Below are 23,309 nucleotides of genomic sequence, written 5' to 3'. Positions count from 1 at the left end.
GCACAGAAACTTCCTCTTTAACCCTCTCGAGGCAGGCGTTGCCGATTTGCAACAGTTAAAAACTAACAACCTGATTACCCCACATACATATTGTATGAGTTTTTTTACTCAGAAATACCACTGCAGGACTTGGTTGTGCATTAGCAACAAAAACTTAATTTGAGCCTGAGAGGGTTAACAGGACTGTGCAGGACAGTTAGATGAACTTTATAAAATCCACTTTAAACTAAAATAACTTTTACAGTTTTTACAATTTTTATAGTGGTTTTTCTTTAACTCAACACATAAAACAGGGTTAAAGTATCACACTTTTAGTATTATGCAGTATGCGACCCAAGCAGACTCAGTCTGTCTATATGATGCATCTACGTGGTATTAACACCACACTGTCACACCTAACAGAAACATCTACAGCATGTTGCAAGTGTGCATTAGATTCATCTGCTGTAAGCTTCCCTCTAAAACTACCTCCGTCCTGCACAAACAACTGAAGTATATGGGTGGAGTATAAGTACTTCCCTGTGGAGCTCAGTTGAACTCAGTTTTGGAAGTTGAAATCAAGAGAAAATGTTTAATTTTAAACATAAACACTTCCCTTTTACTGCCATAATGGAAGTATTTTTGTTTCTCTCATACCAAACCAAAACAGGAGTGAACAGCACACAATGCCTCTAATGTCTGTCCTCTGACTCATGGGTAGTGTCTCATTTCCCTGGGAAATTTCCGAGCCATGATGACTGCCTGCACGTGCTTGTTTTATCTGTCATCATCCCCTATCACTGACCACAGCTCAAGTCTTGATGTTGTATAACCGTGTTTGTGTACATAAGCAGAATAGAGAACTATACTATTTACCTGTTAAACATCATTTATTTAACACAAGTCACAGGTGATGTGTTGTCCTTCAGAGCAGGTAGATGCTGGTAAAATATTGTTTTTACAGCTCAGGGTGGAAATTTTTCCCCGCGTCATTCTGTTTCATTTAGCAAACAATACATGTCATCTGTTCCCTGCCTGCTTTTGTTTGAGTTCATTCATTCTCTGTTTACTGTGCAAACACAAGGTGAAGTGTTCCCAGTGGCTCTCACATGTCGATCTGCTGTTTTCTCATAGCCCAGAGTCACAAACTGCAAAACATGGCGAAAATATTCAACACAGAATCGAGATTATTTTCTTCTCAGGACTGTTTCTAGGTGATACCAGAGTGTTTTGAAAGGAGAAGCAATAAGAAACCATCTCACCATCAGACCAGACAGTCAGCATGACTGATGAGTGACACATCATCATGCGTATGAATGCTGCAGTCATGATGTTTCTTACAGCAGATCTTGATATATAGTGGGTATGTTTTAACATTTGACAGGTTGTTAAACTCACAGGGCAACTCAGTTAAACGTGGTTTAACAAGGACAATGAACTAAATGACATAAAATGGCCCAAGTGGAGGGTGTAGTTTGGTGACAGTCTGTCCTCAGGTTAGTTTCTTTTGCTCATCATTTCCTCAACTTTTAAACAGCAAGGATTAAAGGTGATCAAGAACTGAAGAGAAAAGTGCTGATATGAATAAAGTTGAATAGAAAACACAAGTTTTTATTCTGCTTTTGCTGTTAAAATAACTTAAGTAAAATAAATATTATGACTATGTCTAGTCAGACACTAAAATGGAGAGCAGAGGAGAGTCAGATCAGGATAAGTTAGGCAAATCACATCACATATCTTAGTAAAACATGAATGATTTGAATTTCAAATCAAATGCAAAGTTTGTGCTCATGTCATATTTACAGTCTCTTCTTTGTGTTGTTGGTACTTCAGTGCCAAGATAACCTCAGAGCAAATAAAAAAAGCCAATTCTACTGAGGCCTTTTCGAGTTCAGGGGATATTATAATTTATTTATAATTCACTATAAGTCTGAAAAAAAAAAAGATTTCACAGAGGAAACGAAAGTAATGCTGTAAGTTTTGTTTTACAAGAAATGAGAGAGGGGGAGGGTTGTGCTCCACCCACATCCTGCAGCAGCTGCGTCACGTGGAAAGTTTCCAACATTTATTCTCTGATTTTAATCCATTAGAACATATTGGTGACATATAACTCATTGTGCATTACTCAGATGGAATATCATGAACTTTGCTGCAGGTTTTACCCTGTTAGAAAAAAAGTGCACAAATTATAAAGTTGCAACAACTGAGCTCAATACAAACAGCTGAAGCTATGAGGCCCTCTGGAGGTCAGATATAAACACTATGAGCTGTACTTTTAAACAGGACAGACATTTATTTATAGATATTTATAGATTTCTAACATTAATGATATTCATTCTGCTCTTTAAGCATATCTATTAAACCCAGAGTGCTGACTGTCAAGAGAAATATGTGAATGCGTCGAAGAGTAAAGAGAAACACCCAAACATCAGTCAGTCTTGGCACACAAAAGCATACACCCAGTATACACGTCTGAACTTGACTCGAAGGCATTCAGCTGGCTGATGAGAAGTCATGTGTTCAGTGGTTTGAAAAATATCATGTTGGGTCTGATTACCTTCAAATAAATAATTCAGTTAACTTCAGCTATTTAGATCTAAGTTTCTACTTGTGCTGCTTCCCTCCTGTCCCTGCATTTATCACATACATGCCATAAAGACCCAGCAGTGAAAACAGAATAGACCTATTTTTCACAATAATCAGTTAACAATGATGAGTTTTCTAGTACAAGGTCAGAAGCTTTAAATAAATGTAACTGCTTTGCACATGCACGCACACACAGAGTCTGCGGACTCAATAACACATGCAAGAGGAGTGTGAACTCATCTCAGACACAGACGTGCATCGTGTTTTCAGTGGAGAGAAAAAGATGAGCAGAGATCACAGAAACAGACCTCAGCTTATAAATTAACCAGGTGATGGTGCATATTTAAAGACACAGAAGCAACCTGTTATCAGACTGAAATGTTTACTCTCTGACTCCTTGAGGTCTGCACTCACATAAACACATATAGGAGAGGATCGTGTCTGTATGTCTGTATGTGACATGCAGCAACAGAAAAGCTGCACACAGAATGGGTGTTTTTCTGTGTGCATATTGTTTTAACCAGAACTCTGTGAACAAGTTTGCACAAGAAAACACGTCTCACTCTCTGAGGGCTGTGAAGATTTACAGCAGCTGTTTTTACAGATAAGCTCTGCAGGCACCGACAAGAACACTGAAGTCCGTTGATTGTTCTTCAGGCAAGAAAACATTCAACCTTTGAATCAGAATGCAGGACTGTGATTGGCTGCATGTACTTACTTGAGCAAGTGACTGAGTTGTTGCATTATTTATTTTTTATTTTTTTAAAGAGTCTGAAGTCTAAATTTAAGCTGTTTATTTCAGTCCAACTGTAACACTGCAAACACACACAGCATGTGATAAATACATAACATATGATCCACAGACGTGTGCAGGACTGTATTTAGCAGCCAGCCTGTCATCACTGGTCAGACTGGTTTAGCTGTTTTGAAGGTGTCCTCTTTGACTTTAGTGAGGAGTAGGTGACCCGTGGCTCTGATGGAGGATCTGAACACAAACACACAGATTAAAGAAATGTTTAGATTTCAGGTGATAAAAACTTCTTGGACCCATCAGAAAACTGGCTCTGTTTTATTTCCTCATTGCTTCATGAGTCTGTGCCAAGTTAAACTGAAAACAAAACAATCCAACAAACGACTTTTAACTGAAAGTAGATCCAGAAGATTTCATTGGTTATTCAAGACGTTATTATGAATTGAAAGAAGAAGAAAAAATATCCCTCTTCAGAGAAAATGAAAGTAGAGAAGTACATTTCGTTTGAAAAGACAGAGCACCTGCAGTATGCAGCAGGTGAAAGACCGTAATTTTTCTTCTGATTTAAGTCATTTGAAACCTTTTTAATGTCATAAAGATCACTGTGTGTGTGAGATGAACAGAAACTTCACTGCAAGTTTTCTCTGTTTAATATGCAGATAGAATGCAATCAGTTTTGACATGAGGTAGCATATAACTTCCATAGAGAAGCTTTGGGATCCTCTGTAGGTCAGAGGTCAGATTTACTCACCATCAGGCTCCTCGTGAGAACAGTAACTTTATTTATGAATTTCTGACATTTGCACTGCTCTTAACTTGTGTTCAATAAGCCAAGAATGTATGTGGTATGTGGGGAAATGTAAAGAAAACCCGCTATGAATGCAGCTCCTAATGCAGCTATGAATGCAGCATTCATTAGCTGTGACACACACACACACGCACAAACACAGATGGCTTTGTTAGAAAGGCATCTGTGTTTCAGTCATACAAAATGCAGTTTATCTGGAAACTTCTGGAGGTTGTTTATCAGAAATGACTCCAGGTGACACATAGTCTTTGCAAAGCTACCAACAATTTTATGTCTAATTAAGTGTGCCTATGCGAAGGCACACTTATTACTATTGCTCGGATTTATTATTATTATTATTATTAAGTGTGCCTATGCGAAGGCACACTTATTACTATTGCTCGGATTTATTATTATTATTAAGTGTGCCTATGCGAAGGCACACTTATTACTATTGCTCGGATTTATTGTGTGGATGCTTTAAGCATCCACACTATTGAGTTCCTGTTTCTCTTTATTGTGTGGATGCTTTAAGCATCCACACTATTGAGTTCCTGTTTCTCTTTATTAAGTGTGCCTATGCGAAGGCACACTTATTACTATTGCTCGGATTTATTATTATTATTATTATTATTATTATTATTCTTTTTCCGCCTGAAATTTTGGACCTTAACTCGCCCCACAGTTTTGAGACAAGGTTCACATATGATATATCATTGTGTGCGGCTGGAGCTGGAATGAGTTGCTATGACTTTTGGTGTTTATTACTTCTATAGTTTTTTAAATATGAATATTTTAATGCAAGTTTTTTCCCATTGAAATGAATGGAGAACAAGAAAACTTCATTTGTGGTGTGCTGGCTCACTCTAGTGGTATGTCGGGAGTAATGCGAGGCGGCCGCTGTGTCCCTGTGGTGGCCGCTGTGTCCCTGTGGTTGGCCTACTTGTCAGATATCGACAAATCCTACACTACAGACCAGTTGACAGCGTGCAATAACCCAGCCGATTCATTCGTCTTTACACTACCTCACAATCGACTCAACGGTGAGTTATTTGTTTGTTTTGTTTTCTCACAATTAATGTAAAGCCAAGGTATATATCAACGGCGCGCACAGCGGAAGTATGGCGTCCCGCTTGCCCTTCACAATAAGAGCATTATAGCGGATTATAATGGGGGACGCTTTTATTTTGTATAACTACCGGAAGTAGTTCCTGTGTACTGACGCTAGCTGGGTAGCTAGCGCCGCGTCGCTTAAAAAGCAGCCGGGCTTGTCTTAAACTTAAGAGGCTGACACTCGCTAAACCACCCGATCGCTCGCCAAGCGACTGTTTCACACTGGACTTATTTTTCGTTAATATGGGCCGATAATTCCTTTATTCTAGTGGTATGCCGGGAGTGGTGCGGCCTATTCGGATTAACGTAATGATGACACTATCAACGGCGCGCGTCAGTCCGCCCCTCCTCCAGTTTGAAATTGACCTTAGAAGACACCGTAGCGTATGCTGGACCCGCATGCATCTGTCCACCTCTCCTCCGTTTTGAAGTTGACATTTGAACGTCATTTTCTGAAGTATTCGGAACAACAGTGTAAGGTTTGACAAGGTAAGTGTATCTCTCTCTCTCCGGTTTGAAATTTAGCTTTGAAAGTGATTTTTTAATGTGTCTGGGTGATTCTTTGTCGTGGTCATGTTCGGCACATGCTAAAGCTAGTTAGCGGGTATTCAGCCGAGGTCTACAAAATGATGGTATCTACAAATGAGGTATCTACAAAATGATGGTGTGGTTAGCACTTGGATGTAACTTTATTCCAGAGGTATCGTTTGTAATTAAAACTTTTAAGAAGCGAAGTGATTTTTTTTTTTTGTATGTGTATCTTGGCGATCGCATTTCACGCCCTTTGTCTCGGTGGTGGCTAGCTAGCGGATATTGAGCATAGGTAAGCCTCTCCGGCTTGAAAATGACTTTGAAAGTGATTTTCTGTGTCTGGACGCTGATATCTACAAAATGATGGTGTGGTTAGCACTTGGATGTAACTTTATTCCAGAGGTATCGTTTGTAATTAAAACTTTTAAGTGGCGACTGTCGCCGCGTCCAAAACAATAGCTTCGTTGTAGCCGCGTTTCACACCTCTTTTTCTGTTTTTATAAGGCGTTAACTACAGCAGCCTTTAACACCTCAACTCTTGCTTCAGCCAAGGTAAGTGCCCCCCTTATATTTTCTATGTGTGTGTTCAGCTGATATCTAGAAAATTGGTGTGTTTAGCGCTGGATGCCATTTTATTCCAGAGCCGTTGTTTGTAATTAAAACAAAGAGACAAAGAGGAACTTTACTGTTTGGAAGGGAGTAAAGTTCCTCTTTGTCTCTCAGTGGGACATTTCAACCATACAGTACAAGGCTACATTTCAGCTTTACAAGCCAATCAGTTTGCTAATTGTTCTTGTGAGATTTGTTTGGAAAGTTTAAGGTGTTAAATAGGAGCTGTGACCATCTGGGTCTGCTTGCTGCTGGCATTTTGCCAGAGCCCCAGCAACAAGACCGCCTCCCAGCTACGAGACTGCCTGTAAGCCTTGCAAGGTACCCAATTTTCCAATTACTCTATAACAAAACTGTTGTGGGCAACAAGACTGTCTCCTAGGTGTGCAAGCCAATCACTTTGCCAAATGTTCTTGTGAGATTTGTTTGGAAAGTTTAAGGTGTTAAGTAGGAGCTGTGAACATCTGGGTTTGCTTGCTGCTGGCATTCTACCAGCGCCCCAGCAACAACACTGCCTCCCAGCTTTGCAAGGTAATTACTTTCCCAATTACTGTACACCAAAATGGAGTAGTTGTCGTGGTCAACAAATCTGCCTCCCAACTTTCAAGGTAATCACTTTCCCAATTACAATATACAAACTGTTATGGAACTTTACTTAACAAAGCCTTAAGACCGGGCAGTGACACTATCAATATGTCTATTTAAAGAAAAGAGAGATTTATTATTATTATTTTTTGGTTCTTGTAGTTATCTTGTGTATCAGAGGGTTAAAATAAAAAAATTGCTGGTATACATCAGAATTTTTGATTCATTTACTGTTTGTCGATTTACTGCATTGTAAAGTCTTTTGGCTACCAATGCAGCTACCTGGTTATTATGCTTGACTTAAAATGAAAGCTGGGTCTGATCACATGCTTGAAATGCCAACAATTAATATTCTGTTTTTCTGCTGACATTCTACCAGATGCCGAGAAAAAATAAAAGATCCCAGGCACAAAAGAAGCGCTGGAAACCACTTGACCTGGTCGATCCTGCTGTCCCAATGCTCACTGGCCACAACCAAGATGAGGCAGTCAGTAGTTTTCCATCTGACCAGGTAAAGAAGATATAGTAGTGATCACAGACAGTTGAACAGTTTTCGAAACACGTTTGAGACAGTTAAGAACACCTACCCATACAGTTTAGGATTGTTTGTTATAATGTCACACAACTGGCATAACAGTGCATGGTATGCAGAGCATTTAAATGAAATGAATGTGTCAGGTCACTTAATGTCTTCTATAGGGATTTTCTTTTTTATTGCTCTGTAAGTTTAGTAACCACTACTGTTCAGTATCAAATATTCCATTCTGTTTCAAATCTGTTAGTAGGTTTTATAATTTTGACTAACTGTACATAACCTCTCATCAGATTTCAGACACACGTCCACTAGAAAAACGATCTGTTACCCAACTGGCATACCAGTTCATGCCATGCATTGCATTTTAGAGTGAAATTAATGTGTCAGGTCACTTAATGTCTTAACATTATATACTGTTTTTCCTCGGTTGGCAGACAGCACCAGCCAGGTTGTCCTTGGTAACGGAGAATAGACCCACCTCCTTATGTCCTCCAGGCAGCAAGGTAAATTTAAAAAAACGTCTTCCTCCATTAAGGATTTATAGTGGACAGTTACATTACCATTAAATGTTAAAGACATATGGTTACATGTTAGCATTATGAAAGCAAGAATTTTGTTGTATCCCCTTTGTTAGTTACGTAACCACTACTGTTCCATATTTTTGTTAAAGTTTCTAAAGTTACACTCACTTTCAAATCTCTTAGTAGTTATGATGCAAACAGCTGGGATTTTTTTTATTGCTTTTTTATTTTTTATTGTAAGTTTAGTAATCACTACTGTTTCATGTTTTCTTTAAAGTATCCAGTGTTACACTCTGTTTCAACTCTGTTAGTAGGTTTTTATAATTTTGATTAACTGTATGTAACCCATTATCAGATTTCAGACACTCGTCCACCAGCAAAACGAGTCTGGGCAACTGATGATTTCCACACGGCATCAAATTCTCCACCTAAAAAGGTATGTCCACAAATGTCTATAACAAATTAGTATACATGCAATCTTTGCTGTATAATCACCGGGGTTGATATTAGGGCTGCCACAAACGATTATTTTGATAGTCGACTAGTCACCGATTATTTTTGCGATTAGTCGACTAATCAGATCATCATCCATTGGACGTAAAACTACAGCTTATTGCACCAGCAGCATCTGCTCTTATATAACTATCATTAGCTTACAGCTTTAAGTGTTTCAGGTCTCTGCTAACTAAAAATAAAGACAAGATGATAGTTTATTAAATTTTAATGAAATTTGCAGATTGTTTCGGTGAAGTTTAATAAACTCTTTGCTATCTAAAATATAACAGGACACCGGAGTAAATTCTCAGCATCTCACACTTCTGATAATCAGCTGTCTGCTTGACGTTTATTCAGCTGTGTAAAAACTATAACTTTAATCTCAGCCAAACCGATTTACTCAGGAACAAATAAAATACTAAAAAAAAGCCAAACAATAACATTTTAAGTTATCTAAGTGACTCATATATATTTAACCTGAGTAGCGAAAGACGGCGGTGGGTTTGAAAACGATTTGCCGGGAGTCCGGTGTTCTCACTGCGCTAGTGAGCCTAGCCCCCGGCTCGCTAACGAGCTAGTGGGTAACAGACATCTCCGAAAACGTCGGAGCGCTTTTGAAAATATGTGGTGTCCTGATAAACTGAGCAGATATTTGAGGTTTACACAGCTACATTCGCGCCTGAAAATATGTTAAACGTTTATTTTGTGACCCAGAAAGAATAATAAGAGTAATATTAAAACTAACTAGCTGCCGCCATTGTTGGAAACTGCGCTGGGCCGCGCTATGAATTCTGGGACACAGCTCCTCCTCCTTCTCCTTCTTCTTCTTCTTCGGGGTTTAACGGCAGCTGACATCCTTGTACATGCAATGCTGCCATCTTCTGTTTCAGTCCGTTATTACACTCTTAAATCCTGCTACTTATTCCAGCTTCAAACGACGCGTCGACTATTAAATCAGTCGTCGACGATTTTGTTAGTCGACGTAATCGTGACTAGTCGACAAATCGTGGCAGCCCAGTTGATATTTAGTCTTTCACCTTAAGTATGCTTGCTAACTCGTACTAAATATACTAAAATGTTAGACTAAATATGTACTTTTTAAAAACATGTACAAATTTACTAAATTTGTAAATGTCTTTCTTCGGATTCCTAAAATGTAGACATCTCAACAGCTATTTCTGTCTATTTAGCTATATCTCACACACACACACACACACACACACACACACACACACACACACACACACACACACACACACATATGTATATGTGTATATGTATGTGTGTATACGTATACGTGTGTGTATACGTATACGTGTGTGTATACGTATACGTGTGTGTATACGTATGTGTTCAGAAAAAAGTTTATACCATTTAATACTTAAAGCTTCTCATAAATTGACATCCACAGTGAAAAGCAATGCAAATAAATACAAACATGGCTTTGTGACACTCATCTTTTATCAAGATGGATGTCACTGTATTCTGTTTCAATCACATTTAACCTCTAACTGAATTTTGTGTCATTTCTTTACAAAATGTAACACAACTATGAAACGTGTTTTTATGGCACATGTACAGAACCATCTGGTTTAATCTGAAATCAGTGAACGAATTACATCTAATTTAAGAGCATCTGAGATCCTCTTACGAATAATACGTAAACAGGATTTCCTTTCATATATTTATATTTAGGCTGCAATTTAGTTGATGTTTGAAGGCCCGCAGCAACCTAAAATAATGTGTTATACTGAAAGAAATTAACTGCTTTGAAAATATGAGGAGCAGAAGGTACAGATATGACCTTCGTTAAAAAAAACAGCACTCAAGCAAATTACAGATATCTGAAATATTTGTCATTTTTACTTTCCACCTCTGCTCTCTCTCACTCACTCTCACTGTTCCTGTCACTGTCTTTCTGCCTTTCTCTTTCTGGCATATCTCATGCTGTTTATCTTCAGATTATGCTATACTATGATTGACGAGTGATATAATTTGGATTAATTTGCCTGCACATTGCTTAATTATTTTAACATAATTAAAAATGGTAAATGGCCTGTATTTGTATAGCGCTTTACTTAGTCTCCAAGGCTCCCAAAGCGCTTTACACTATGTTCAGTCGTTGACACTTAAAAAAATAAAAACACATTTTTCTACATTATTGCAGCAACACTTAAATGTATTTTATTGCTCAACCTTGAAACACATATCATAAAATGTTTAACAATAATATGTGTCACCTTTGCATTTCTTGATCAGCCTTTCCATGACACAAATGAAGACCTACTGACGGAGGAGCTACAGAGCAACACAGTTCAGCCGTTTTGGAGTGTCAGTGCAACTCATTGTCAGAGTGATGAGAGGTACACAGAATTCTCTCGAAATCATCAGTGCACATGTAATGCCCTCACATTCCTGGCCTACCTTAATGAGGAATACCAGTTCAACATAGCCATGCTTGATAAGGTCCTTGAACAGGGAGATGCACTCTACTGTTGGATTAAAACAAATCTTCTGCAGGAGAAGCGTTATACACAGGATCATCTGACCATGGAGGACCTGCCCAAAGAACTTCATACTGACACAAATGTCTACAGTGTGAAAATGGATGACATAAGTTATGGATTTCTGGAAGCAGCAGAGAACAGTCCTCAAAGAACAGAGTGGTGGTTGCCTCTTGCTATTCGCCTTGAATGTCTGTCAACAGATGTGAACTTTGCTTTGCTCATGGTCTCACCTGAGTGCATTGCGGTTTTCCGTGACAAATCTGGGAGGTATGGATTATTTGATTCACACTCAAGAAGTGCAGCGGGTTTACGTCAGCCAAATGGAACAGCAGTCATGCTCACTTTCACTCATGTGAATGACCTGATCACCCACCTGCATAACCTTTTTCAAAATCAAGGCAAGCATGCACGATATGAGTTTGTGCCTGTTTCTTTCAAAACAGTCAGCACTCACACGGAACCCCCTGGACAGTCAACTCAGGTAACACCAGGAGCTACAGCTACATCATCAACACAAAATGATGAACCACAAATCACGAATCCCACTGCGCAAATGCCTGAACCAGAATCAGCCAAAACCCACATGACGATGTTAGACAATACTTTAAACTCACCAGATGACAAAATGGCTAAAACCCCCCGAACAGCAAGAAATGTGAGCAAATTAAATAAACGACAACGTAAGAAAGCTATTCGTCAAGCTCAGAGGGAGTATGTAAAAGCTAAAGACAAATCTTCAACTGAAGAAGTGGCAAAGAAGACAAACAAAAGAAGACACGAAAGAGAACGATATGCCTCCTGTCGTGAATTTCGAATGAAAAAATTACAGGCTATGAAAACTCAATATGCTGAAAACTATCATTACCGTAAACAAAGACTGTTATCAGCCAAAAAATATTACACAAATCCTCATATTCAAGAAAAAGTAAAAGCCTGCCAGGTGAAGAGATACCAAAGTGATCGTCATTTTCAACAAAAAATGAGAGACTACATTATCAGAAGATATACTACGGATCCCGACTTTCAAATCAGACAGAAAAAATATGTGGTTCAGAAGTACAACACGGATACCAGCTTTAAAACCAGACAGAAGCAATATCTGGTCCAAAGGTACAACACGGATACTGACTTTCAAACCAGACAGAAGCAATATCTGGTCCAAAGGTACAACACGGATACTGACTTTCAAACCAGACAGAAGCAATATCTGGTCCAAAGGTACAACACGGATACTGACTTTCAAACCAGACAGAAGCAATATCTGGTCCAAAGGTACAACACGGATACTGACTTTCAAACCAGACAGAAGCAATACATAAGAACAAAATATGCATCTGATCCAAACTACAGGCACAAACAGAAAAAATCTATATATGCCAGGTATCACAATGACTCACAATTCAGACTGCACCATATACAGCGCTGTGCCCAGTACCAGAGACACAAAATGGCTACCACTGCATCTTTTGCCATTTATAAAAAGTTGTGTGCACAGAGAATAAAGAAGAAATACAGACGACTAGTAACACAGTTCCAGCAGGGTCCACAGTCTGAAGCACAGCCCCAGCTTGTAGTGAACAGTGTGATGCAAGCAGCCACATTAGCTTTCCGTGAAGCCATTCAGTTAGGACCCACCCATGTCTGTACAGTGTGCCACAGAACTCTGTTTCCTAATCAAGTTAAACATTGCAAAAGATCAAAGTATGTTACTAATAGTAACATTGTTGCCACTTGCTTGACAGGAAAATTTGTCCATGTTTGTGACAGGGAATGCTCAGCTAATTGTACTTTCCCAAAACAAAGAATGGAAGAGTGGATTTGCTACAACTGTGACAACCACCTACAAAGAGGCAAGATGCCATCCGTCGCAGTAGCAAACAATTTAGCACTAGCAACCATTCCAATTGAACTGAGTCGATTAAATGTACTAGAACGACAACTGACTGCTAAAATTCTCCCGTTTGCAAAAATCATTGCATTACCAAAAGGACAGCAAAGAGCCGTACATGGGGCTGTTGTTTGTGTACCATCGGATGTGGAAACCACAGTAAACTGTCTTCCCAGACCTAACAGTGAAGCCCAGCTCCTGCAGGTACAGCTGAAGAGACACATCAGATTCAAAGGTTACCAACACTTCTACACTGTAAACATGAAGAACGTGTTAGCAGGATTATCAAAGCTAAAAGAGATGCATTCAGAATACAAAGATGTATCTATTGATGATGAAGCTACTTTTGCTGATCCCACAAGTAATCAGATAATCGAGACGGAACATGACACTGCTGATGCAGATATTCAAGATGCACTGCCCAGAAACTTCGACCAGCAAATTGTACCAGAAAGAAGAACCACTGAGGATACAACAGCTGGACTGCTTGAGCCATGTCATGATGTAAACCAACTAATGGAGCCTGAACAGTCAAATGAACAGCCCTTACAAGATATGGAGAAAGAAAAGGAAGAACTTCGACCTGGTCTTGTTCTAGACACCTGTATGCAACCACCAGATATAGCACAGGACATTTTATCATATGGTGAAGGAATATTTAGCATTGCACCCGCGCAAGGAAATAGACCTGTTGGCTTCTTCTCTGTTCCTAAACTTGAAGCCATGGCCTTTCCTGTCCAGTTCCCAACTGGACAGAACACATTAGATGAAGCCAGACAAGTGAAACTTTACCCAAGCATGTATTTTAATACACGGCTGTTCTCTGCAGACACACGGTTTGCAACTGACCAAAGCTACCTATTCTTTGCACAGTTTGTAACAGAAACACACATGGCTACAAACAGCATGTCCATCCAATTGCGCAAAGGAAAGGCAATCACCAAGGATGGGCGTAAAATTTCTAACAGAATGCTTCAAAATAAAGACGAAGTGGAGAAACTGATAAATAACAAAGACGCAACACGCTTCATGAAACCTCTGAGAGGTACTCCAGCCTATTGGGAGAAGGCACTGAAAGACCTACATGCTATGGTCAGACAGTTAGGAAAGCCAACTTTTTTCCTGACATTTTCAGCTGCTGAAATGAGATGGCCTGAGGTTGTTGAGGTCATAAAAACTCAACAAGGTGAACAGGTGGATTTTTCACAACTTGACTGGAACACAAAGTGTGAAATTCTCCGAAGCAACCCTGTGACTGTGATGCGATTGTTTGAAAAAAGAGTCGATGCACTAATGACAACACTGATCCTGTCCCCAGCACAGCCCATCGGTGAAGTAGAAGATTACTTTTATCGAGTGGAGTTTCAGGCCAGAGGTAGCCCTCATATCCATTTACTGGTTTGGGTCAAAGATGCACCTGAATTTGGAAGCGACCTTGAAGACCACGTGTACAAATTTATTGACAAGTACATAACATGTAAGATGCCTGACCAAAATGCCGATCCTGAACTTCACAAAATTGTGTCTGAGGTTCAAGTCCACAGCAGAAATCACTCCAGATCCTGTAAAAAAGGTAATGTGTCATGTAGGTTTGGCTTCCCCAAACTACCTGTAGATCAAACAATGATCACTTTCCCAAGCCCAGATGATGATGATGATGATGATGATGATCACAATGATAAGCAGCATAGCACAAGTAAGGAGAAAGGCACAAATGAAAAGCAAAAGAACAGACGAATGGCTCTCGCAAAAAAAATGAAAGAGGCCAAAGAAAAACTCCAGCCATTGAGAGATTTGCTCTGCGACCCAAATTCCTCGTTTGAAGACTTGTCTGAGCTGCTTCACAAATGCAAATTAACTTATGAACAATACTTGGATTGTGTCTTCAATTTAACCAATAGTCATGTCATCCTCTTAAAGCGTGAACCTAATGACTGCTGGGTGAATGCATACAATGCAGATCTGCTGAGGGCCTGGAATGCCAACATGGACATCCAATATGTCATTGATGACTACAGCTGCCTGATGTACATGATGTCTTATGTCTCTAAACCCGAATTTGAGATGACACAATTTCTTAATGGAGTCATCCAGGAAGTAAAAAAGTCCAGTGTCAATGAAAGAGATGAAATGAAACAGATAATGCAGGCATATGCTAAACACAGAGAAGTCAGTGCCCAAGAATCCGTGGCAAGGACATGCAGCCTGCCACTAAAAAAGTGTTCACGCAGTGTGGTCTTCATACAGACTGATGATGATGCCCTGAAAATGAGTCTCCCGATGAGCAGGTTGCAGAGCATGGCACCAGATGATGAAAATGTGTGGATGTCCGGATTGCCAGAAAAATATGCAAACAGACCCAGAACACCTGACTTTGAAAGAATGTGTTTGGGTGAATTTGCTTCAGAGTACAGGATTCTCTACGGCCGTCAAACAGAGTCCAAAAATGCCATCCGTCTTTTGAATAACATGGGTTATATTCAAAAAAGAACAAAAGGGAAACCTGCAATAATCAGATATCCTCGGTTCTCAGAAAAGAAACAACCAGAAAAGTTTTATAGCAGACTGCTAAAACTTTATTATCCACATCGATCAAATGATGACCTTAAAAACACAGAATACCCCACATCCGAGCAGTTCTACAAAAGTGGACGAAAACATGGTTATGCAGTACGGCCAATTGTTACCTTTAACAAAAAGCGATATGAAGGCCATGGCAAAACAATGGAAAGGGCACTGGAACAGATTGAACAACAAGGCCCACTTATCAATGCATGGAACACCTTTGCACCTGAGGTTGAAGTAGATCGTTTAGAGTGTGTGGCCCAACGACAATCCAGACATGACACTGGCGAAAATGAAATGGACATTGTTCCTGACTACCAAGTCAGTGGTAGCAGCAGTGGAACCATGCCAGCAATCATAGCACCAAAGCTGAGCCCAGACTTTGTCAGAAAAATGTACCAAAGTCTGAATGAAACCCAAGCATCCATATTCTACGCAGTGCGTGAGTGGTGTTTCAAACTTGTGTGGGGTCACTGTCCTGAGCAGTTCTTTTATTTTGTCTCTGGAGGAGCTGGCTGTGGAAAATCACATGTTATCAAGTGCATATATGAGGAGGCAACAAAGATTTTGCACCAACTCCCCAGATTCCGAGACCAAGCAGACATGTCCTACCCTGCAGTACTGCTGACTGCATTTACTGGCACTGCAGCTTTTAACATATCTGGGAAAACACTGCACTCTCTGCTAAAGCTGCCAAGATCTTTAAAACCGCCTTATCAGGGACTGGGGAATGCACTGGATGAAGTGAGAGCTTCACTTTCAAATGCAGAGATTCTGATCATTGATGAGATATCTATGGTTTCTAAAGACCTTTTTGCCTACATCCACTGGAGACTTCAGCAGATCAAAGGAAACAAGAAACCTTTTGGTGGGATGTCTATCCTTGCAGTAGGAGACTTTTACCAGCTGCCACCCCTTGGAAAAGCCAAACCACTCTGTGTGTATGAGGACAATGTCCTTGATCTCTGGAAAGACTATTTCCACATGGTCAACCTGACAGAAATCATGCGACAGAAAGATGATCATTCTTTTGCTGAAGTTCTGAACAGGATAAGAGTGAAGCAAAAAACAGATTCTCTTGAAGCCGATGACAAAGCCTTGCTCACACAGGCTATCCATGACATAAAAGACTGTCCATCTAATGTATTACACATTTATGCTACAAACAAAGAGGTCGACAAACACAATTCAGCAACTGTAACTGCTCTTCATTCTGATATCATAAATATTCAGGCAGAAGACTACAGAAAAGACCCACGAACGGGTGACATGGTCCTCCTGGCAGAAATGATGAAAGGCAACAAAGGAGATTTACCTGATAACATACAAGCTGCACCTGGAGTGCGTGTTATGATTATCAGAAATTTGGATGTTGAAGATGGGCTTGTTAATGGGACATTTGGAACAATCACGAACATTGTGACAGCCACACAGGATGGACCAAAAACTGTGAATCTCATTGGACTCACGCTGGACAATGAAAATTCTGGGCAAAAATTTCGCAGAAAAATACAAGGATCCTCAGACAATCTTGTGTATATTGAGAAATGTGAAGAATGCACAAGTAAAAAAGGAGTGGTTCGCAGGCAATTTCCAATGAAGTTGGCCTTTGCATGTACAGCTCACAAAGTACAAGGCATGACAATGGAATCAGCAGTAGTATGCTTGAAGCGTGTTTTTGAACCTGGAATGGCCTATGTTGCACTCAGCCGCACAACCTCACTTAAAGGACTGTACATCACAGACTTTGATGAAAAGAAAATCTATGCTGATCCTGCCATCACAGATGCACTCAAAAATATGAGACATGCATCATTTGAGAATGCAAGACCACTGTTGCAATTCTTAAAATCAGTAGATCCCACAGTCCCCACGTTGACAATTATCCATCATAATGCACAAGGTCTCCCAACTCACATGGAGGACATGAGATGCCACCATGAACTCAGCCTTGCTGATGTTTTATGTATAACAGAAACACACTTGTCTGGATCATCGGTTTCTCCCCGCTTCCAGCTGGAACAATACAACATGGCCACACGCAACAGACACGTCTCTTACACAAATCATACAGACATGGCAAAGGTAAATGGCGGTGGAGTTGCAATTTACTACAACACAATTCTTACAGCAGAGTCCCGAAAATACCTGCAAAATGTGACTGACCTTGAATTTGTTGTTGTCAAGGTTGAATCGCCAGTCACAGCTTTGATAGCAACTGTATACAGGCCACCAAATTACAGCCATGTGAGGTTTTTACCACAAATGCAATGTCTTTTGGACTCGTTGGAAATGATGAATCACCAACCAATTATTGTTTGTGGAGACTTCAATGAGGACCTTATGAGCAGAGGAAAAAAACCCATCCAAGAACTGTTGCAGTCAAGAGGATATGCACAACTGATTACTGCTGCAACTACCGAAAAACACACATTGATTGATCACATTTACATATCACAGCCATACGCCTGCCTCCAATCAGGTGTTCTGAATACATATCACAGTTATCATAACCCCATTTATTGTGTTATTCACTAACACAAAATGACTGCAAGGGTATGAGGGATATGGACTTGCCAAGTGTCACTCCCTATTGGCCTACTCTCGCCTAAAAGTCATACAGATGGACCTAAATATGGATATCAGCATCTACAACAAGAAGTACAGGTGAGTCCTCTTGTAACATTCTTTAATGTACTTCTATTGTTCTTGTGAGATTTGTTTGCAAAGTTTAAGGTGTTAAGTAGGAGCTGTGACCATCTGGGTCTGCTTGCTGCTGGCATTTTGCCAGAGCCCCAGCAACAAGACCGCCTCCCAGCTACGAGACTGCCTGTAAGCCTTGCAAGGTACCCAATTTTCCAATTATAACAAAACTGTTGTGGGCAACAAGACTGTCTCCTAGGTGTGCAAGCCAATCACTTTGCCAAATGTTCTTGTAAGATTTGTTTGGAAAGTTTAAGGTGTTAAGTAGGAGCTGTGAACATCTGGGTTTGCTTGCTGCTGGCATTCTACCAGCGCCCCAGCAACAACACTGCCTCCCAGCTTTGCAAGGTAATTACTTTCCCAATTACTGTACACCAAAATGGAGTAGTTGTCGTGGTCAACAAATCTGCCTCCCAACTTTCAAGGTAATCACTTTCCCAATTACAATATACAAACTGTTATGGAACTTTACTTAACAAAGCCTTAAGACCGGGCAGTGACACTATCAATATGTCTATTTAAAGAAAAGAGAGATTTATTATTATTATTTTTTGGTTCTTGTAGTTATCTTGTGTATCAGAGGGTTAAAATAAAAAAATTGCTGGTATACATCAGAATTTTTGATTCATTTACTGTTTGTCGATTTACTGCATTGTAAAGTCTTTTGGCTACCAATGCAGCTACCTGGTTATTATGCTTGACTTAAAATGAAAGCTGGGTCTGATCACATGCTTGAAATGCCAACAATTAATATTCTGTTTTTCTGCTGACATTCTACCAGATGCCGAGAAAAAATAAAAGATCCCAGGCACAAAAGAAGCGCTGGAAACCACTTGACCTGGTCGATCCTGCTGTCCCAATGCTCACTGGCCACAACCAAGATGAGGCAGTCAGTAGTTTTCCATCTGACCAGGTAAAGAAGATATAGTAGTGATCACAGACAGTTGAACAGTTTTCGAAACACGTTTGAGACAGTTAAGAACACCTACCCATACAGTTTAGGATTGTTTGTTATAATGTCACACAACTGGCATAACAGTGCATGGTATGCAGAGCATTTAAATGAAATGAATGTGTCAGGTCACTTAATGTCTTCTATACCCTTTTAGCAGATAGCACCAGCAAGGTTATCCTTGGAAACACAGGATAGACCCACCTCCTTATGTTCCCCAGGTATCAAGGTAAATATCAAAAAATATTCCTCTATTAAGAATTTACAACAGACAATTACATGTTATAGACATATTCATGGTTACATCTCAGCATTATGCAAACAGCAGGGATTTTCTTTTTTATTGCTCTGTAAGTTTAGTAACCACTACTGTTCAGTATCAAATATTCCATTCTGTTTCAAATCTGTTAGTAGGTTTTATAATTTTGACTAACTGTACATAACCTCTCATCAGATTTCAGACACACGTCCACTAGAAAAACGATCTGTTACCCAACTGGCATACCAGTTCATGCCATGCATTGCATTTTAGAGTGAAATTAATGTGTCAGGTCACTTAATGTCTTAACATTATATACTGTTTTTCCTCGGTTGGCAGACAGCACCAGCCAGGTTGTCCTTGGTAACGGAGAATAGACCCACCTCCTTATGTCCTCCAGGCAGCAAGGTAAATTTAAAAAAACGTCTTCCTCCATTAAGGATTTATAGTGGACAGTTACATTACCATTAAATGTTAAAGACATATGGTTACATGTTAGCATTATGAAAGCAAGAATTTTGTTGTATCCCCTTTGTTCTTTAATGTACTTCTATTTTATTAATTCCTATACACTCTGAACCGAATTTGTTGAAAAATAAAGTCAATCATGTTCTCTTATACGCAGACACAACAGAACACCAGCCTCTACGTGGTGCGAAGCCTACTGCAACAAAAACGTGATCTTCATGTCTTTGCGACTGAGCACGCTCTACCAGCAACACTGACAGCTCACCAGTGGGAGCTCATAGATAAGACTGCTGATGTGCTGTCATCCATTGAAGAGCTGACTAGAAACGTGAACAGAAAGACTGCAACTGCACCTGATGGGATCCCTGCCATAACAGGTCATTTGTATTTTTTTTGTTTCTTTCTTTATATTGTAACATTTGGTATTGATAGTGTTTGAAACAAACTATAATCTCATCCATTCATTAAGTCATCCATTCATTCATAACTCCTCAGATGTGTTCTGTCCAGTGAAGGCAGTGGAGAAGCTCTACACTGATGTTGAAACTGTGCCACTCTTCTAGAAACCAGCTACAAGGATGGGCAGGTATAGTGAAATTAAAATGCACCTTTTGTTCAACAGGTTTATATACAGTCAAGTGATCAAAAGACACCAGTATTAAACCCATTTAAGCCAACTATACGCTTTGATTGGAACTATATACAGGCCACCAAATTACAGCCACGTGTGGTTTTACCTCACATGGCAACTTACTTAATCAAAAGACACCAGTATTAAACAAATTTCTCTCTTTTACTTCCTTTTTAATTTAGTTTTGGGTAATTTAGTTCTAAAGTTACATTTATTTTTGCAAATATTTATTAGATCATCATGACTTGCCAGTTCGCTAACTGAAACCTGCGCTTTGTGATGTCTCTTGTTTTGTTTTAAATTGTGTTTTGCTTTTATCTGTTTTCTAGCTGTTTTTGCAAAGTCAGCCAACCTCTTGCTTCCAAATGACCCTTATCCAGAAGTATCCGTGAATGCCTCATGAGAAGAAACTAAAGTGGAGACCTACCTCTCAGAGAAAAACGCACACATAAGAAAAGCGACCTACTTCAGTACTGGAAAGAACATCCTAATCTGTCTCCCTCTATGGCTGCTGTTGCGATCCCAGTGTGCCCCCTGTAGCTCTGTGGACAGTTTTTGATTTGCTTGCATCTCACCCCAACCGGTCGCGGCAGATGGCTGCCCCTCCCTGAGCCTGGTTCTGCCGGAGGTTTCTTCCTGTCAAAAGGGAGTTTTTCCTTCCCACTGTCGCCAAAGTGCTTGCTCATAGGGGGTCATATGATTGTTGGGTTTATCTATATACATTAATGCTTGTATGCTTTTCATTTATACTTTTCCTTACTCTTCGGTTCATAATATAAAGTTACTTGAATGGTTTCCTTTTTCCTTATTTTATATTGCTTTGCTGTTTACCACAATCTAAATATCATGTTTAAATGGAATACATTATTGTAAATGGTATTTGTACAAAATATAGTTTGAATACAATAAGATACCTTTATTAGTCCCACAAGGGGAAATTTCATAATTTGCATAATTTTCCCTTTTCACATTAAAATACCTTTGAAATACAAATTGAATACCGCTTAATGGGCTTTTTTTTTTCTACCAAGAAAACTTACTTTGGTTTACAATCTGTTAAACTGTTCACTTTAAACGACTCAAAACTGAAAAATCTAAATTGTAACTTCTCTTGAACACCTCAGACTTAAACATAATTTATTTTATATCGATTAACTTCTTTTGTAATGGTGTAACTGGAGCATCTTTCTCTCATCTCTGTATGCTGCACTGCATATAGCAGAGATCACAATACAGCTTACTTTTCTTTAACTTGAAAATCAGCTGTATTCAATTTCCCTCCCTCTTGTGGTATAAATAGCAAACTATGCTCATGTTGCATATTGCTCCCCCCTATTGTTATAAATGGCAACCTGCACTTATTGCACCACATTAAAAGCAAACTACACTCATTGGCAGTAGCATAGGCACACTTAAAATTTCTTCAGAAATTTTCGCTTTCTAGTTCTTTATTATTATTATTCTAGTTGCTTCCGTACACTTTTTGGCACTTAACTACTTCCACAATTTTCAGCCGATTTTCACCGTTCAAATTTTAAACTATTCTGCTTCTTCTGCTAATGTGCGCTATGACTTTTGGTATTTTTAACTATTATACTTTTTAAAATATTAAGCTTTTTTCCTTTAATTTGTCCCATTGAAATGAATGGGAAACTTCAGCAATTCTGCTAAAATTTGCTTGTTTTTGAAACTTAACTACTTCCTCATATTTTCACCTAGAACAACCATTCAAATTTTAAAATGTTCACAAATTATTGGGCTATTCAGGTATGATTCAGCTTTTTCAAATCTTCTACTGTTTTACTTTTATGCCTCTTAAAGTTTTGAGTTGCAAAATTGTGATTTTTCACAAAATACATGCGTTGTTATGGTTGCTATGCTCTTGGCTTCCAGTGTGCCACTGAAGGTTTTGCAATTTTCACTTCATGTCCGAACAACTTCCTGCTACTTGCTCAATTTTCACTCAACTTCCACAAATTATACATCAAAACGTAGGTATTTTTGCTGGCTTTCAGAAAATGTCACCATCATTGTTGTGGGATTTATAGAATTTTTGCAAATCTCCTCAGACTAACACAAGGTCAGAAAACTCTCCATATAAAGTGAATGGAGAGCTTGTTCAAAATCACCACTGGATTTCTGTAATGAGAGGCATATTCGAATCGTCATATCTCCTTAACGAAGCAAAGTTAAGACATGAGGCTTGTCCCCGAATATCTTCAGACACCCCTGACGCTCACAATTCAAGAATTTCTTTCTCACCTATTACCGTTCTGAAATGAGTTGGACTTGTTTGAGGGTAGGAAATTCGTCCTTCGCTCAGATTTCTTCAGATTTCAAACTGTGGAAATGAACCACTTTTTTCTCTCGTCATAACTTTTTGTTGGATTTCCACAGAGACCTGAAAATTTCCATGATTGTTCACCAAAGCCTGCTGTCTCTTACGGTGAAAGAATGATATCGATACTCCAAATAGATTTTGAGTTAGAAAGCGTTGTTTGAGGGCAAGTCAAGGCAGTTTTTGCTTCGCTCTACTCAGTTATGGTGCATTACAAGTCAAATATCTTTAATAATTCATATTTTAATGATAAATTGTAAACACTGGAAGATTCCCCCATCTCTTCTGAACAAAACGGTGTAAGAATGACCGCTCTAGCCCCTACGGTTTGGAAATTATGGTCATTTGTTTGAGGGGAGTCCTCACTATGAGAAATAGGCTGCAATAATCCTGTGCCTCTCTGTGCTGCGTGTGTAAAAAGAGGCACATGTTTTGGCGGGAAAAAGTACACAGGCTCTCTGATTGGTGGATTCAAATTCAGCAGCTCCCAGGCTGACCTAGAAACT

At 39.4% G+C, this 23,309-nt stretch overlaps 3 protein-coding genes across 11 annotated transcripts in view; 2 read left to right on the top strand and 1 right to left on the bottom strand.

The window, feature by feature from the left end:
* Positions 1–23,309, bottom strand: part of LOC146673524 (uncharacterized) — a 272,508-nt gene that overhangs the window by 175,566 nt on the left and 73,633 nt on the right. The window lies entirely within an intron of this gene.
* Positions 5,037–17,993, top strand: LOC146673528 (uncharacterized). Of its 4 annotated transcripts, XM_085401661.1 has the most exons (7): positions 5,037–5,705; positions 6,252–6,299; positions 6,579–6,964; positions 7,321–7,452; positions 7,911–7,979; positions 8,353–8,433; positions 10,752–17,993. In XM_085401661.1, exons 4-7 carry the CDS (start codon positions 7,321–7,323, stop codon positions 17,988–17,990), a joined length of 7,521 nt encoding a protein of 2,506 aa, XP_085257787.1. In that variant the 5' UTR covers positions 5,037–5,705; positions 6,252–6,299; positions 6,579–6,964; the 3' UTR covers positions 17,991–17,993. The 4 variants fall into 4 exon arrangements, with proteins under 4 accessions (XP_085257787.1, XP_085257788.1, XP_085257790.1 ...); XM_085401662.1 differs by lacking the exon at positions 6,579–6,964; XM_085401664.1 differs by lacking the exons at positions 5,037–5,705; positions 6,252–6,299; positions 6,579–6,964 and having other exon boundaries at positions 7,113–7,452; positions 10,752–17,537; positions 17,640–17,993.
* LOC146673527 (uncharacterized) lies at positions 17,983–21,450 on the top strand. Of its 6 annotated transcripts, XM_085402010.1 has the most exons (8): positions 18,078–18,119; positions 18,200–18,298; positions 18,937–19,068; positions 19,265–19,336; positions 19,706–19,774; positions 19,992–20,211; positions 20,330–20,420; positions 20,795–21,450. In XM_085402010.1, exons 3-7 carry the CDS (start codon positions 18,937–18,939, stop codon positions 20,395–20,397), a joined length of 561 nt encoding a protein of 186 aa, XP_085258136.1. In that variant the 5' UTR covers positions 18,078–18,119; positions 18,200–18,298; the 3' UTR covers positions 20,398–20,420; positions 20,795–21,450. The 6 variants fall into 6 exon arrangements, with proteins under 6 accessions (XP_085258137.1, XP_085258136.1, XP_085258138.1 ...); XM_085402011.1 differs by lacking the exon at positions 18,200–18,298 and having other exon boundaries at positions 17,983–18,119; XM_085402012.1 differs by lacking the exons at positions 18,078–18,119; positions 18,200–18,298 and adding an exon at positions 18,327–18,580.

This window comes from Rhamphochromis longiceps, linkage group LG3, assembly GCF_057381845.1.
Source record: "Rhamphochromis longiceps isolate RC_006_pf linkage group LG3, R_longiceps_female_GT1.1, whole genome shotgun sequence".
Taxonomy (NCBI): Eukaryota; Metazoa; Chordata; class Actinopteri; order Cichliformes; family Cichlidae; genus Rhamphochromis; species Rhamphochromis longiceps.
This window is presented reverse-complemented; position numbering and strand designations above follow the sequence as displayed.

Bases quoted from the DNA above. Each gene is read 5' to 3' on its own strand.
- LOC146673528 (XM_085401662.1), top strand. From the start codon at position 7,321: ATGCCGAGAAAAAATAAAAGATCCCAGGCACAAAAGAAGCGCTGGAAA. The intron at 7,980-8,352 runs GTAAATTTAAAA...ACCCATTATCAG, and splicing joins TATGTCCTCCAGGCAGCAAG to ATTTCAGACACTCGTCCACC. The intron at 8,434-10,751 runs GTATGTCCACAA...TTTCTTGATCAG, and splicing joins CAAATTCTCCACCTAAAAAG to CCTTTCCATGACACAAATGA.
- LOC146673527 (XM_085402011.1), top strand. From the start codon at position 18,937: ATGCCGAGAAAAAATAAAAGATCCCAGGCACAAAAGAAGCGCTGGAAA. The intron at 19,775-19,991 runs GTAAATTTAAAA...TCTTATACGCAG, and splicing joins TATGTCCTCCAGGCAGCAAG to ACACAACAGAACACCAGCCT. The intron at 20,212-20,329 runs GTCATTTGTATT...ATAACTCCTCAG, and splicing joins TGGGATCCCTGCCATAACAG to ATGTGTTCTGTCCAGTGAAG.